Source organism: Etheostoma spectabile, unplaced genomic scaffold, assembly GCF_008692095.1.
Source record: "Etheostoma spectabile isolate EspeVRDwgs_2016 unplaced genomic scaffold, UIUC_Espe_1.0 scaffold498, whole genome shotgun sequence".
Taxonomy (NCBI): Eukaryota; Metazoa; Chordata; class Actinopteri; order Perciformes; family Percidae; genus Etheostoma; species Etheostoma spectabile.
The window spans coordinates 266,595-284,627 of NW_022605619.1; the positions used below are offsets into that span (position 1 = coordinate 266,595).

An 18,033-nucleotide genomic window follows, 5' to 3' on the forward strand; every position below is an offset into this window, starting at 1 on the left:
CTGTTGTTGTGTTTGATGCTAACTTGTAGCTAAGCTAGCAGTCATTTCAAAAAACGTTGTAGCTATATATGGTTGTTTGATGCTAACGTTAGCTTAAAACACCATTCAACTAACAGCTGTTGTTGTGTTTGATGCTAACGTTAGCTAAGCTAGCAGTCCTTTCAAAAAGGAGGTATACAGTAGACTTGGGGGGGCAGTAGCTCAGTAGGGGAGTTGGGTTTGGAACTGAAGGGTCACTGGTTCAAGTCCCATAAGTATGGTGGTGGACTGGTAGCTGGAGAGGTGCCAATTTACCTCCTGGGCACTGCTCTGAGCAAGGCACCGAACCCCTACACGGCTCAGGGAGCCTTTCCATGGGCAGCGCCCCCACTCTGACATCTCCTATTAGTGCATGAATAGGCTGAGTGTGTGTGTAGTTCAATGTCTGTTTAATAACAACAACAGAGTCAAAAAAACGTGTAATTCCCCTTGCAGGATTTAGAAAGTATACTATATAATATTTTGTTTTATAATTTATACTTGTTATTGATCCTAGTGGGGAAATTACAATTTACACTCTGTGTTAGTAATCACTACAAACAGGCCTGAAATACACCACCCACACGCACGCAGCACGCACGCGAGCGCTCAGGCTAATCATCACAAACTGGAGAGATGTCATAGCTGCCAGTTGGACCAGCGCCTGAGCGGATGGCGGGGGGGGTACGGTGCCTTGCTCAAGGGCACTGGCAGTGCCCAGGAGGTGAAGTGACACTCTCCATAAAACAGGACGTACAGTAAGTTTAACGCTGCTGGGAGTAAGTTGTGCATCATTGGGAGGTGCGTGTCGTCAAACCTGAAAAGCGAACACACCCCATGTTTGAACAAAAGGCTCCGTGGTGCAGCAGCAGCAATGTGAAACTCGTACTGACTTCTAACGACACTCCTTTATCCACAGCTGACATCATTTCTACGGTTGAATTCAACCACTCTGGGGAGCTGCTGGCTACGGGGGACAAGGGGGGTGTGTTGTCATCTTTCAGCAGGAGCCAGAGGTAAGATCTGGGTGACTTATTCACTCAACGAAGGCCTTGTTCAGATTGCCGGCCCCAAACCCATTTTTTGGCGTATCTTTATTGATTTTAGAAAGTCTGGATAGCAAAAAAACAACATGAAATGTGGTGAAAGTAGGGATGCAGCGAGACAACTTTTTCAGTCCAGATACTGATGCCTGGGTTTTGTATCTGTCAATACCGATCCAATACTGTTGTGTTAATAATAAACTGCATACCTTCCACTTATACCTTCCTTACACCACGTGGAAGAAGAATGAGGTGAATCTCATTCACACGGTATCCATATACATTGCGCAACAGGCAACAATGGATGCCAGATCAACCAGAGATAGGTATCCGTATTATTAGACATCACGGTCCATAAAACAACATAAAAGATACAGATACACAAGACAGACACCAATAAACAAGACAGCTATAATCCCATAAGGGGAACGGGTATCACAAAGAACTGAACCTCGGGTCAATCAGATGTGAAATGACCGAGGAACAAGAAGAATTCAGCCGACCAATACATTTCTACATCAGATTCCTCAGTAAGCAGAGAATGTAAAATATGTAATAACTCCTGCTTTACAGAACAGTTCACTTGCACTACACCAACTAGGGTTCCTGAGTAGATGCGCAAACAGTATAAGCAACCTGCAGCTTATTGAAGTGGGCCTTTTTGAACTTGACCCACAAGGGGGGCGAGTGTAAAAACCAGTACAATGGGGGTGGGGGCCTCTAGCTCACCCAGTAGGAACGTGAGCCCCATGTCGGCTGAGGTCCTGCAGCGGTTCAAATCCGACCTGCAGCCCTTTGCTGCGTGTCATCCCCCATCTCTCCCACCTTCCTGTCTCATCCACTGTCATTCTGAAATAAAGGGAAAAAGCCCCCAAAAAATAATCTTAAAAAAAGCAGTACAATATGCTTTAAAGAGGTTTATCTTGACATTTTAGCTTGCAGAGAGACCCATAAATGTATTTTCGACTTAAATAATTGAAAACGGGATTCAGTTAAGGTCTTAAGGCACCAGACTTTCTTAACTAAGACACAATAACTAGAGTTAATGTGTAATTCTGCATGGTGCTTTTGGATGTGCTTGATTAATTGGGAGTATTGTAATTTGCTGTTTTTACTTCGGCTACTTTTATCAAAGTTGCTGCCAATTCTGATCTTAATATATTTATTATATTATTTATCAGAACTTAAGATATTTTGATGTTCTGTCTGAAAAAAACTAAATATTATCTTATATTTTAGTGAGAACTCAAAATAACTACAAATAACTAATGTTAGGGAAATCTGGTCAGTTTAGTTAAAAAAATTATCGGCATATCAGATTTTTAATAACTAAATAATTGTATCGGCCTTAAAAATCCTTTATCGGTCGGGCTCTACAAGTAACTGTGCGGACAATTGTTCCAATTTGAGAAACAAAGAAAACTGTGAACAATTGTTTTGTTTTTTTCCACATTTTATAAGAAATGATCTCTGTCTGTCTGGTTGTTGTGTTGTAGAGTAAGAATCAGCCGCAGTGCAGAGGAGAGTACAATTTTACAGCACCTTCCAGAGCCACGAAGCCCGAGTTTGACTACCTGAAAAGCCTTGAGATCGAGGAGAAGATCAACAAGATCGATGGCTGCCCCAGAAAAACGCTGCCCAGTTCCTTCTGTCCAAACGGTTAGTCAGCCAGTTGGTTCTACTCTGACGGGATGAGTTGGTAATATTTAGTCACTTTACACTGAAACCTTCTGCATCTGTCCTCTGGAGACCGTACCATTACACACAGTCAGAGCAGGTCTAGACCAGGACTCTGGAGGTATTTTATCTCCCAGGTCTTTCCATAAAGACCAGGTTAGACAGGACTCTGGGATGTTATTATCTCCCAGGTCTTTCATAAAGAGCAGGTCTAGACCAGGACTCTGGGATGTATTATCTCCCAGGTCTTTCATAAAGAGCAGGTCTGGACCAGGACTCTGGGATGTATTTATCTCCCAGGTTTTCCATAAAGAGCAGGTCTAGACCGGACTCTGGGATGTATTTATCTCCCGGTTTTCCATAAAGAGCAGGTCAGACGGACTCTGGATGTATTTATCTCCCAGGTCTTTCCATAAAGAGCAGGTCTAGACCGGACTCTGGGATGTTATTTATCTCCCAGGTCTTTCCATAAAGAGCAGGTCTAGACCAGGAATCTGGGATGTTATGTATCTCCCAGGTATTTCCATAAAGAGCAGGTCTAGACCAGGACTCTGGGATGTTATTCATCTCCCAGTCAGAGAGAGAGAGAAGAGACCTGGAGATTGTAGCGGAGGGTGTCAGGCAGGAACATGGAGGCAGCAGGTGACTCCAACCACAGATCCAGAATCCATATATGTTATATAAATGTGTATATGTGTTTGTGTGTGTAAGGTTGTCTTGCTACTGGTAGCCTACAATTCCTTCAGGATGAATAAATATCTATCTGTCTACTGTCTGTCTATCTGTCTATCTGTCTGTCTCTTGCTACCCCTATCTATATGATGTTGTTTCTTTTGTAATTGAAGATGAGTTTTTCGTGATCTCTGCTCCTTGTCGTTGGCAGACAAAACCATAAAGCTGTGGAAAATCAGTGAGCGGGACAAGAGACCAGAAGGTGACAATCTGGAGGAGGAAGACGGGCGATACGAGATCTCAACACGGTCACAACACTACGGGTCTGTATGAAAGGAAATGCTTCATCACTGTCCCAGTAATGTCTTCTTTAGATTATTATTTGGGGCTTTTCGCCTTTAATAGGACAGCTAGGTAGAGAAGGGAAGGAGGGGGCGGGGGGGTTGAGATGCAGAAATCTTCAAAGGTCGGATTCAACCCTGGATCTCTGCGTCCGGAAATAAACCTCCTCGTATATGTGCGCCTGCTCTACCACTGATCCAACCCGGCCACACCTAATAAGCAACAATGTACGATGCATTGTTAGTTATGCTTTCATTCGCTGGTTTTATTACTTTTTACAGTATTTTATAGATATGACAAGTCTGAAAGGTCCTTTCCGCTGCAGTTTGACTCCAATGTTCCTCCCTTGTCATCAGTGCATCTTCAGTTTGGGACACACAATCTATACTTATGAATATTTTCTAAATATAGACTCAGTTACCGGACTAGCCCGTTACACTGAGGCTGGACCTTTTTCCTTTTGTTTAAAGGACAGTTAACTCTTTCCCTAGTCAAGACTACATTAAATGCACATAATCTCAGTTTGCTCTCATCTGAAAAGAGACAGTATTCTGACTAAGCCGTTTACACGACCTATTGAAAGTAAATTTTCACTAATATTCCTGTAAAAATCCCTGACTGAGACAGATAGATGGATGGATGATAGATAGATAGATAGATAGATAGATAGTAGATAGAAGATAGATAGATAGATGATAGATAGATAGATAGATAAATACATAGGTGGATAGATAGGTAGGGGTGGATGAGGATACATAGATAGATAGATAGTAGATACATAGGTGGATAGATAGGGAGTGGATGGACGGATACATGATGGGTAGGTGATGGATAGATAGATAGATGATAGAGGGATGGATGATGGATGGATGGATACGTAGATAGATAGGTAGGTAGGTAGGTAGGTAGGTGGATAGATAGATACTTATTCATCCCTAGGAAAAATTTAGGCATCCAGTAGCAAGACAACCTTAACACAACAAACACATATACACACATACATAGAATAAAATAAAATAAACCTCTTTTCTACTCTAGCGGTTCTCCATTTTTTAAGCCAGGGACACCTTAGTTAACAAGAGATGGTGCGGGGACCCCTACTACATTATTGTAAAAACTTTTGTTGCATTAAACTGGGTCGGATGAAAGAAAATAAAGAGATAATTCTTTATTATTTTCTTTTATTAATACGCTTTAATTTAAACATACAGTGGAAGGCAGAGTGAATCAGGGCCCCCTGCAGTAACTCTGAGGACACCCCTTGGGGTCGCGGACACATGTTGAAGATCTCGTTCTACTTCACACTGGCTTCTTGCTTTGTGTGTGTATGTGTTGATGTCTTGTGTGATTGTTGGTCAGCTATGTTTCTAATGTAATGTAACTTAACTTTTCTCATATTTAACTTTAATATAGTACCTTTACCAATGTATAAATATTGTAATTATTATGTCATGTATAAATACGTAATTTTACTTTTAGCGTGACTTCGATCTGTCTAGGGACTGCAGATGAACAATAGCCTTCTGGCTAATTCCATTAATGTATTAATATGCACCGTCCTTGTATTAAATAAATGAATGTGTAGAATGTGTAGAATATGCTTGTTTTGCTCCTGTTTGGGAAAACAAAAGCAAATGTCATTTAAAAGTAGAAGACACTTTAGATGTTAGGGTCTTGCAGGTGAAAAATAGCCTTTGGCGTATATTAACAGATATGTCCATTAATATGCACCGTCCCTGTATTAAAAAACAAATAGATACAGAATGTATAGATAAGCTTGTTTTGTTCCTGTTTGGGGAAAACAAAAATGTCACTAAAAGTAGAAGACACTCAGATTTTCCCTGTAATGACAGTGCCCCCCCCCCAGGTACCAGTATTCAGGCCCATGGACTGATGGTGGAAGCGAGCCCTAGACGAGTGTTTGCGAACGCTCACACCTACCACGTCAACTCCATCCGTCAACAGCGACTGCGAGACGACCTGTCGGCGACGACCTGCGCCATCAACCTGTGGAACTGGAGATACACGACCGCAGCTTCAGTTCCTTTCCTCCTTAAATTCCTTAAACTCCTTAACTCCCTTAAATCAGTGGTTCCCAAACATTTCAGCCAAGACCCAAAAGAGAAATTTGGTGTCTCCCCGGGACCCAAATTTACAAAAGCACACCATGAATCATGGTACATCTACATTTTAAACTGTGGACAAAAGACGGAACAACCCATGAATTTAAAGTATATGAAGTGTATTTATTCCGTTTATAATGATGGCGTCAGCGCTGCTCGGTTCCCTTTGAATTATTAAAAATGACCACTCTCACTTGTTCCCATTACCATCAGCGCTGAACAGACCAGTGTGGCAGAAACAACACTCATTCAACATAAGATTGAAAAGCATGTACTTAGTTTGGGAAACATTGCTTAAACCTAAATCCTGAATCAATGCAGCTATCATCTTTGTAGGTTGGGGGGGGGGGGGCGATCGATCAGCGTAGTATCACGATATTTTCAGTGGCAATACTACAGAAGCCAAGTATCCATTATTTCTAACATAATAAACAGGAAGAAACCACAGTTTCAAATGACTTTAAAACTATATTTTAGGGGTGGTGGGGGAAAAATCGATACAGTATCGTATCTGTAATTACAGATTTTAATTATGGATTCAATAAATATTATCGCGAATTGTCAGTGACAATACAATATTTGTTTTGTATTTTTCTAGATTTAGTGTCCTGTATTCCTAGTATTTCATTTATATTATATTCTGTGCTGTGTGACTGATTTTGCTGCTGGAACACTATAAATTCCATTTTATGGATCTTTATATCTGTCTGTCATCCTATATTTCATGTATATTGTATGTATGTATTAAATGTACCTAGTATTTCATTATATATATTTGTGCTGTGTGACCGATTTTGCTGCTGTTTGTTTTGTAACGCGTTCTGGATTTTTATCTATATCTATCCTATCCATCTATCTACTATCTATCTATCTATCTATCTATCTGTCTTACTGTCTATCTTCTATCTACATCAATCTATCTAATCTATCCATCTATCGGCCAATACATGAGCATATCGGATTGTTAATAGCCAAATGGTTTGTATCAGTATCGGCCCTAAGCCCTCCTGATCGGTCGGGCTCTAGCGTCTGCAGTATTCTGATACCGTGGCGGGCCGCCACTACAAAATCAAACAGAGGAAACACTGTATTCCCCTTTCTTTAAGTGTGGAAACGTCTGTTTGCCCGTGGGACCTTAACCCCCGTCTCAGATATCGTTGACATCAAGCAGCCAACATGGGGAGGGACGGACGGTGATCACGGCGGTGGAGTTCCACCCCAACAGTGCAAACACCTTGTCTACAGCAGCAGCAAGGGCACCATCCGCCTGTGTGAATGAGGGCGTCGGCCTGTGCGACAAGCACGCACCAACGTAAGCCACCATATTAAAAACTCTAGGTTGTCTTCTCAGTTTAACCCCGTGTTGTCTCCACCTTGGGACCCCTCGTGTCCCTCGGGAAAACTGACCCGGACTATTTGCTTGCTACACATGATATATTATATATATATATAAATACCACTCCCAGGACCTAAGGGCCCACAAACTGGGGAGATTTTTAAGAAGGGCATTTATTCACAAAGGCCTTTTAACAGTCATGTTTAAATTTAGTCTTATGGTTTGATTTGTTATATTGGAAACTGTTTTTAACTACTTGCTACTGTACACTTTGAGATTTCATTTGAAATGTAAAGGGCATCATAATAAATTGTATTATTATTAGATATCGTAATTTCATAGCTTATAGAAAGTAACCACTCCGTATTTAATACAACTTTAAGCTACTTTTAATGGGTATTTTCATTCTCTTTCTTACTGCATACAGAATTGGACGTTTTATTCTGTTTCATAGCACACTATTAAAAATGGAAGTGAGTTTGTTGTTTGTCATAAGGTTATAATTTCATGTAAAAATCCACTATAGAAACAACATAAGTGTCATTCCAGAATAATGTTCTGAGTCAGGAATACATGTTATCTCAGGAAATAAGGAGGACGCGGATTTCAGGTAGAAAAAATGTAACTTGTACCATTTACTTGTAATAATTAGAAATGGGTCAATTGACTTGAAAACCATACAACAGCATATTTTTTTTTTTTTCCCAGAGTTTGAAGAGCCAGAGGATCCAAAAAACGTTCGTTCTTCTCTGAAATCATTTCCTCATCTCTGATGTAAAGTTTCAGCCCAACAGCGGACGCTACATGATGACCCGGACTACATCCGTCCTCAAGATCTGGGATCTCAATGCGCACTATGTCCCGCCAGTAGAGACGTATCAGGTGGCGTGATGGTGGGGGGGGTAGCGACACATCTAGGTCCATACGTAAAATATTAGGGTGTGAATCTTCGGTTGATTGCAATATCACGATTTATAAGTAGAGCCCAACCGTATTGGCGGGCCGATATTAGGCATTTCCCGATCTATCGGATCTGCATTTAAAAAGGATTCAAAAAATAATAACAAAAAATATTCATTCATCAGAATCATTCAAACTACAAATATACGTTCTGATAATTAGTAGTTTTAAAAAATAAAAACGGACGGTCTCAACCATCGGATTAGTGATGGCGTTGCATAGTTGTCCACCAGAGGACGCTCTACACGCCTGTTAGTGATGGTGTTGAATAGTCTGTCCACCAGAGGACGCTCTACAACGTCCCTGTTAGTGATGGGTTGCATAGTCTGTCCACCAGAGGACGTCTACAAAAGTCCCTGTTAGTGATGGTGTGCATCAGTATGTCACCAGAGGACGCTTACAACGTCCCTGTTAGTGATTGGCTTTACTGTAGTTGTCACAAGAGGACGCTACACACGGTACTGTTCCAGTCGACTGGCGTTGCGTAGTTATTGTCCACCAGAGGACGCTCTAAACACTCACTGTTAGTGATGAGTTGCCATAGGTCTGTCCACGAGGCGTCTCCAACGTCCACTGTTAGGATGGCGTTTGCCCATCAGTCTGTCCAACAGGGACGCCCCCCTTCTACACACGCCTCCCATGTTAGTGATGGCCGTTTGCATAGTGGTCACAGAGGACGCTCGACCCCAAGTACTCCTGTACGTGATGGTGTCTGCTACCGTTGTCCACCTCCGCCAGGACAACATTACATTCTTGTCTCCTAGTGATGGCGTTGCATATTGTCGCCACACCAGAGGACGCTCACAACATCCGTGTTATTGTGGGTGTTAACATAGTCGCACACAGAGGACGCTCTACAACGTCCCTGTTTGTGATGGAGTTGCACTATGTCTGTCCACCAGAGGCGTTCGTCTACAAAGTACCCGTTAGTGATGGCGTTTGCCATAGGCTGTCCAACCAGGAGGACGCCCTCTACAACATGCCTGTTTAGTGATGTGTGTTGCATAGTCTGTCCACCATTGAGGCGCTCTACACACGCTCTCCCTCCGTCCTCAGTGGACTCGGCGTGAATAGTTGGTTAAATTAATAGCAAGCGACTATCAGTTCAATACCATCATTAAAAAAAAATTGCTAGTGCACGTTATGTAGGAGACAGGATCTAAATTAAAAATATTTATTTAATGCCTACAAAGCTTATGTATGCCACTGTCATAAGTGACGTGGACATACACGTGGAATGTACAGAGTAGAGAGAAGAGAGGAACACTCTTCTTCTGCAGTCCAACGAACCTAGATTATTATTTTGCATAACGTATATATTAAAGTACCCTGTTGTGATTTCACCCTATCCTCAGGTTTCTGTACAATCTGGTGAGCTTCCCTGGGGGACTGTTATGTTAAGCTATTGTTCCTTGCCCATTTTTTTTCCATTTCTTAACAACCACATACACTCTGTCATCACCTCTTACTTTCCAACAGGTGATGAATACTCTAAGGACGTCATAATGTGCTTACCCCTACTCACCCCTCTCGAGTTAAGACTTGCAATCTTGGAAAGTTTGAGTGCTGTGGGAACGACAATAGACAGTGACGTACTCATCACATTCCTCATTATATAAAACATTTTATTTCAAAGGGCCCTTCCACTGCACATTCCCAAGGTCCACTCACAAACACACCTTAAAATATAGACATTTAAGTCTCTTAGTGATCTTCATACAATGGTGCTTTTTATGCTGCATCCACTCATCTGACATGGGGCTGCAGTCGTGTGTAAAATCTTGCCCCAGTTTCACGATAGTAGCCAGTGCGATCGAGACTTACCCCTTCTCCTTGGTTGTGAGTGGGGTTCCTCACAGAGGGGTCCAGTTCTCACGATTAAAGCAGTACGAGACCCCCTTCTCACCCACACCCTCCCGTTGGGTAGGCGGGCTCATCACAGATGTATAACAAATCCCATCCTTGCGCCTGGATTCGCTTGGTTAGGTGGAAGAAATCATCGCTGTCAGTTCTTTTAAACCACTCCGCCAGACAGAGAAAGACAGTCCAGGGGTCCACCGTACTATGTTCCACGGTCCACGGTCCATGTTCATCACGTCCACGGTACTGGTTCCACCGGTCCCATGGCTCAATTGTCCAAGGTCCATGGTCCCCCTCCAGGTCCAATGTCTACAGCCCAAAGTCGTCCGCGAGCTACCGAGAAAGATTTATGTTGCATTAATCTCACCGCTCCAGTCCAGAAATGGGGGAACATTTTAAACTGTGCACTTGCGAGCCATGTAGATTTTTTGGGGCGCTACAATGGGAGTTGGAGAATGTACGCGTTGACACAGAAGCTCCACAGAAGGTGCACAGCTCCCCCATAAGCCATTAAAATCCACTTATTAAGTTAGTTCCTATACCTCCGCAGAGAGGGAGAGAGAGGGGAGGAGAGCGGAGAGAGAATGATTCATCAACCCACCTGCAGCGTGTCGCATCCATATTTCACCAAAGTCAGAAACAAGTACCCAAACATTTTAACAAATAATCGCCATCAACAAGATGGCAATCATGCTGGGAGAAAGCCAGAAGAGCTGCAGTCTAGCAGAACAGTATGTCTTTACTGCCCCCCCCCCCCCCCCCACAACACACCACACAACACCACACACAACTGTAATTATGTTGATGCTGAATCATCAGTTTGTTCTTGTGGTTATTATTGTGATGAAGGTGCTCAATGACTCCCTGTTTATGTTGCTTTAGCAGTAACTGTATGTCACGATGGGCAGTAATAAAGCTTCTGGTATTTAGTTGATTTGAATTGATATCTCTGATCTTTGCTGTAGCAAACTGCAATTTCCCCTCTGTGGACCAATAATAGGTTTTTATCTTATCTTATAAAATGGCGCATGAACACCTTTTGCGTCCTGCTGAAGTATTGTCCACACCTGTGTTTGTGCCCTGCAGCGTAGTGATGACCGGCTCCGACAACAACCATGCAGGATGTTCGACCGCGGCTAACGGCCACAGGACGTCACACTGGAGGCGGTCGCGGGAGAACAGCAAGCCCCGGGCGGTCCTGAAACCCATCGCAAAGTAAGCACGGGTGGGAAGCGCAAAAAGGACCGAGATCAGTGTAGGAAGTCTGGACTTAACCAGAAACTCCACACTGCTGGCATCCTCAGGACAAAAATCACTCGCCGTGGCGACCACCAACAATCTGTACATATTACAGGAAAAATGAACTAGCCTTTTTGTTTGCCGAATACCGCTCTGATACCACGCCTTACAAGCGGACATCTGTCCAGCTTGTGGCTAACCCCAAGTCTTGATACGATATGCGTCCGTGACTTTGAGCTTGAAAGGGATCACTTTGTTTCAAGGAGTAAAACTGGTAAAGTGCAATTAACAGAAAAGTCCAGGCAACGCCTTTCTCATGAACGGTGTTTGCGCGATGGCGTATGAAAACTAAATGGCACAACAATTCGTTATGTAACCCACAAAATTATGATGGCCAGTCACAAAATGGTTTAAAGGTCCCATGACATGGTCATCTTTGGAGGGCTTTTATAGAAACCTTAGTGGTCCCTCAACCTCTATCTGAAGTCTCTTAATATAGACATTAGTGGTCCCTAACACTCTATTCTGAAGTCTCTTAATAAGACCGTAGTGGTCCCTAATACTGTTAAAATTTTTCTGAAGTCTCTTTATATAGGCACCTTATGGTCCCTAATACTGTATCTGAAGTCTCTTTTATTATAGACCTTAGTGGTACATAATATGTATCTGAAAGTCTTTTATATAGACCTGTGGTCCCTAATACTCTATCTGAAGTCTCTCTTTTAGATAGCTTAGTCGGTCCTAATACTGTATCGGGAAGTCTCTTAATATAGACCTTAGTGTGTCCCTGAATACTGTATCTGAAGTATGGCTTTATATCGACCTTAGTGGTCCATACTAATGTATTCTGAAAGTCTCTTTATCTAGACCTTAGTGGTGCCTAATACTGTATCTGAAGTCTATTATATGACCTTAGTTAGTGGTCCCTAATATGTATCTGAAGTCTCTTTATATAGACCTTGGTGGTCCCTAATACGCTAGCTGAAAGTATCTTTATATAGACCTAGTGGTCCCTAATAATGTATCTGAAGTCTTTAATATAGGAACTAGTGGCCCTAATTTGTATCTGAAGTCTCTTTTTTAGAGACCTTAGTGGTCCCTAATTACTGTATATGAAGTCTCTTTATAGAGACCTTAGTGGTCCCTAATATGTATTGAATGTTCTTTATATAGACATTAGGTGTCCCTAATACTGTATCTGAAGGTCTCTTTAATAGACCTTAGAGTCCCCTAATACTGGATCTGGCCTTAACCAACGGCCCTTTGCGCGTTTGAAAGCAATGATGTCTCGCCTCTTCTGGGGGGGCCAAATTTCTGGGCGGGCAAGCGAGAAAGGGGAGGGTAACCTGCCCCTTATGATGTCATAAGGGGAAGAAGATTCCAGCTCGGACCCATCTTGAGCTTTCATTTTTCGCAAAGGCAGAGCAGGATACCCGGGACTCGGTTTACACCTATCACCGTTTTTGGCCACTGGGGGACCATAGAGCAGACTGGGGGAACGCAGATATTGTTAAAAACAAACAACTAAAGGGGACATTTTATGTCATGGGACCTTTTAATTTAGGTGCTCTTTCACTTAAATGCGGGGGGGAGATGAAACTCCGCCCCCAGGCTAAAGACATGGGTTTATGAGCCTTAGCACTTTTATACCGCCGGCCAGTCATTGTGGTGAGTATATGGTAATAAAGACGTGGTGGGAATTACATCCGGAATTGCAGAGTATTAGTTTCGTAGCTTTATGTTTGAAGGGTCATGAGAAACAGCCTGATATCAAGCAGGCATCACAACATGTGGTTGTCCGTGTTGTATGAAATATAGAGTCCAGGATTGGGATTTTTAGTGTGATGGTGTTTCCATGTGGAGCGCTCCATTGGCCGAGGAGATAAGTCAGCAACTCCACAGCATCCCAAAACCAAAGTGGATCTTGTGGTAAAGACACACATTTGGCTTATTTCTTATTTGTTTTTTGTGCCTGTGAATGATGATGTATGCCAGATCTACCGATTGTTAAGGTTGTTGTAGCAACCATTGTGTTTGTTGTGTTGTTTTTTAAAAATAGGAAATTCTTTATGCTTGTTTATGCGTCTTTTCTGTCACCACGTTCCTTTCCCTGCTACCCTGAAAAACATGGTTATTACCAGCTGTCAACATCATATTTGTCAAGCTGCCACCTTCACTGAATGTTTCTTTAGTAATGTCATTTTGAGAATTTTTAAGAATCTGGACCTATTTCCCCTGCATTGGTGTATTAAGTGATTGTAATGGTCGTATTTAGCAAGCAATACATGCAAACCGTCCGCCGAAAACCGGGCGGAAATGGAAACCCTACAGCGTCGTTAGCGTGTATGAGCCAGCAAATCTCCAACCAGACATGGTAATAAAATCCACTACTTTTAGGCGGTGGATAGAGCAGATATCTCACCAGACTCCATGAATAGAATCACTACTTTAGTGTGTATAGAGCAGCATAGATCTCCACCAGACTCCATGTAAATAATCACTACGTTTAGGCATGTATTAAGAGCAGCATATCTCCACCAGACTCATGTAAATAATCACTGACTTTAGCGTGTATAGAGCAGCATATCTCACCAGACTCCATGTAAATATCATACTTTAGCGTTATAGAGCAGCCTATCTCCACAGGACTCAATGTAAATAATCACTATTTTAGCCGTATAGAGCAGCATATCTCCACCAGACTCTCGAATAATCACTACTTGTACGTGATAGGAGCAGCATATCTCCACCAGCCTCATGTAAATACTCACTACTTTAGCAGTGTATAGAGCAGCATATTCCTCACATGGAACCTGGAGTGAATCTATAGCTAGTTACCAGACAGGACCCATATGTGATTGTTGGAACGTGGAAAGGTGAACCAAGAGGTTTGGTAGTTTATTTAGTTTCTGTCACTTGTGAATAGTGGTGTTTACGATGATAAAAGTAGTGATTATTTACTGATGTGGGTTTGGTGATGCCAATTAAAGGGGCACTTTCCCATTAACATTACAATGCAGCTTGGTTCTCTCGGTTAATACTAGACCAATTTCAAAGATGTTGTTACCATCAGTGGCCTTGGCACCAATAATGACATTTGACCTTTTCGTTAAAACCACACGTCGACTTTCTCAAGCCGAGTGCGTGTTATCTGGACGCATGTTGAAGATCTGCCGCGTGTCTAACGTCTACGCTGTAAAAAAGCAGGGCGTAAACATACACGCAAGTGGGCTGTTATCCTGTGAAAGAAACAGACGGTTGAGTTTAGGAAGTGACCAGAGGGACACGGACCCCCGTTATCCTGGGTGAAGTTCTGTGTGTTAAGCCACCACCCGAAACCACCAACTCCATACTACTCGCTACGGCGGGCGAAATTCACACGTATGCAGGTAATGTAGTCAAATGGTGGTGATTAAATCATGCTAAATGCGTCGTTTTCATGCCCCCCCAATGTGAGTCATGTGTTAGTGGCAATCGTCACTGAGATGAGTGGGAGTGCGCATGCGTTCACTTTGCGACAGAGTAGCTCAACGATGCTAACGAGAGACTTCTGTAACCAACACAGTTAAAAATGGACCTACTTAACGAAGTGGTTCACTGCTAGCCTTAGACTACAAGTAGGCACAAACCAACAAACAGGCTGTCCGTTGAATGGTGTTGTGAACTAACGGTAGCGATCAATCAAGTCAAAGATAGTCTTGTGGAGTAGGTCCATTTTTACTGTGTTGACGTTACAGAAGTCTCTCGTTAGCATCTTGGAAGCTACTTGTCGAAAAGTGACGCATGCGCAACTCACAGCTTCACTCGTCGCAAAGTGACGCATGCGCGACTCAAACCTGCACTCGACTCACATTGGGCAGTGGCAGTACGTACTAAATGTAAAAAATAAAAGAATGAGATTTGGAACTGGAATCTGATGTATTTGGACATTATGGTATTTTTGGCATACTGCATATGTACCGGGACATATTAAATATGTTTATACCACACTAAATAAGTAATATAGGTGCAGTCTATGATTGAAACCCAGGGTAAAAAAGTAGTTTATTTAAAAGTTAATTAACTATTAATTATTTAGATAATATATCATGACCGCTATTTTAATTATCTTTCGTTACCACTTGATTTTAACTTTTTAAACGTTAAAAGTAAGTCTACATTTTCTTTGTAACAAATGAGACGAAACAACTAACTCCGGGTGCGCGGGTGCGTTTGTTTTTCTTCACCGCAACAATCCACACGGGCGGGGTTTAAGGCATTACCGGGTTTTCTAAAAAAATAATTACGGACATATAAAGTCCTTATAACTTTTAATTTAAAATTAAACGCGTTGTTGATCAATTACAAGCGTGGACTCCGAGGAGTGGAAGAAGAACCAACTCGGGAGTTGTCCGGATTAATGTCACGGTGAGCTAACACCGCGCTCCGCTCGACGCCTAACGACGGGGAACGCCGCCCGCGTTGCGCCATTTTGAAATGCTGGGAGAGGCAGAGACGAGGGAAGTCTCAAAGTAGCCAGAGAGCAAAGTCTACAAACCCAGCAACTGAAGACTGTAATTTACCTTCTTTTGGTTGAATCTGTTTGGTGTTTTCTTTGTCAACTGGGCCGGCGACTTGTTGTACGGCCTTCTCGGAGTTTCCAATACAGCGTCACCATAGCAACAGTCCCCGGTCAGAACCAACTGCCGAGCCGGGTCAGTTGCTCCAGTCCGGGGCCCGAGCCCACTACAGAGATACCCTCATGGCAGGTAAAACTACAGAAAAGACTATCGTGTTAGTCATTGTACAGCTCTTAACATCAACGCCGGTTAAAATAAGTAACAAGTTGGAAGTAGCGTGCGGCCTCGTTCCTATATTTATGGTTTTAGCTTCAGTTAGCTAAGTTAGCATCGTGCTAACGCGTGTGTGAAGTTGTGTGTTATCATGGTGGTGGTGTGTTTTGGTAAAACTTGGATTTGTGTCGCGTGCAGGAGCCGGTGGTGGGGCCAGTGATGTGCAGTGGTGCTTTTCCCAAGTCAAAGGAGCGATAGATGACGATGTCGCTGAAGGTAAGTGCTAATGTGGTGGTCCCTGGACTGTAGCTAGCTAGCTAGCTAGCTTGCTAGCTTGCTAACCTGCTACGAATTGCATCCTGTACTTGTTGTTTTGACGTTAGCTTCAATGCTACTGCTACACTTCTTGTTTGAGGTCTCATGCAATGAGCCGTCGCAGTTTCACAGCTTTAATGTACCTGTTGGCACTGGAGGAAGGAGAAGGGGGGTAATTTAGGCACGTGCTTTGAGTTGAGTGAGTTAAGCCTGCTACAGACTGGTTAAAAACATTCATCCATGTTTGGCATCAATGCTGCAAAATGCAAAAGGGATGGAATAAAAGATCAGAATCAGAAATACTTTATTGATCCCCGAAGGAAAACTCTGTTACAGTTGCTCAGATATTATAAATATAAGAAATATAAATAAAGAAGTAAAGAAATATAAGGAGTCTGGATATTTATATAGTTAAAGGTATATTATGATACAGTATTTACATAAATAACATAATCAAGGTGTTGCAATGGTGAAAAGTAATAATAATAGTAATAATAGTAGCAGTTGAGTTAGTTTAAGTCACTATAATGAAAAGGTTTCTCAAAATAATGAGAAACTTTAACAAAATGTACTTTACTACGTCGTTATTATGAGATGCTAAACCACTATTTTTACAACGTTTCTCATTATTTTTGAGTTACAGGACACATTTCATTAAGCTATTTTCTACCAATAGTAGTTCGAACTGGATACCACGGATGACGGTGATTATCCTGTTTCTGCAAAGACGCTTTGCTGTTATTTTTTATAACATAACTTTTAATAAATGATACTGGTGAAAGTGAGAGTGACAACACAGGAGAGGAGGATAATTACTAGTAGGTGATGGACTTATTTGCATGTAAAAGGCTAACGCAGTTGACATTAAGTTGTGTCTGAGAACAAGGATAAATGTGAGTCCTCCTTGTCAACGCGTGGCCCCTCTTTCTCTTTATGTGAGAGTTTGGAGTCAGATTGTATCAGGCACTCTGTGTGCTGTGTTAACGCCCGTGTCTATATTAAGGATTGTACTCCTTCAGAATGGTGCCAGCCCGGGAACAGGGATCGATTGTTGTGTTGTAGGATGTGATTAGTGTCTTTGAAAAGTGCTGAATAGCTGCAAGTGCTCTTCTGAGGTCATACAGTAGACTTGGGGGGGCAGTAGCTCAGTAGGGGAGTTGGGTTTGGAACTGAAGGGTCACTGGTTCAAGTCCCCATAAGTATGGTGGTGGACTGGTAGCTGGAGAGGTGCCAATTTACCTCCTGGGCACTGCTCTTGAGCAAGGCACCGAACCCCTACCGGCTCAGGGAGCCTTTCCATGGGCAGCGCCCCCCACTCTGACATCTCTCTATTAGTGCATGAATAGGTCCTGAGTGTGTGTGTAGTTCAATGTCTGTTTAATAACAACAACAGAGTCAAAAAACAGTGTAATTTCCCCTTGCAGGATTTAGAAAGTATACTATATAATAATTTTTGTTTTATAATTTATACTTGTTATTGATCCCTAGTGGGGAAATTACAATTTACACTCTGTTTGTTAGTAATCACTACAAACAGGCCTGAAATACACACACCACACGCACGCACGCACGCACGCGAGCGCTCAGGACCTAATCATGCACAACTGGAGAGATGTCATAGCTGCCAGTTGGACCAGCGCCCTGAGCGGATGGGCGGGGGGGTACGGTGCCTTGCT

At 42.5% G+C, this 18,033-nt stretch overlaps 1 protein-coding gene and 1 pseudogene across 1 annotated transcript in view; both read left to right on the forward strand.

Moving 5' to 3' along the window:
- Window positions 1-855: 855 nt before the first annotated feature.
- LOC116686802 (serine/threonine-protein phosphatase 2A 55 kDa regulatory subunit B alpha isoform-like) lies at window positions 856-8,102 on the forward strand (annotated as a pseudogene).
- Window positions 8,103-15,737: 7,635 nt separating this feature from the next.
- Window positions 15,738-18,033, forward strand: part of LOC116686804 (serine/threonine-protein phosphatase 2A 55 kDa regulatory subunit B alpha isoform) — a 13,781-nt gene continuing 11,485 nt past the window's right edge. Inside the window, exons 1-2 of the mRNA XM_032511855.1 lie at window positions 15,738-16,018; window positions 16,241-16,318. Of these exons, the coding sequence (XP_032367746.1) occupies window positions 16,012-16,018; window positions 16,241-16,318 (85 nt within the window). The 5' untranslated portion in view covers window positions 15,738-16,011. The remainder of the gene's footprint in view (window positions 16,019-16,240; window positions 16,319-18,033) is intronic.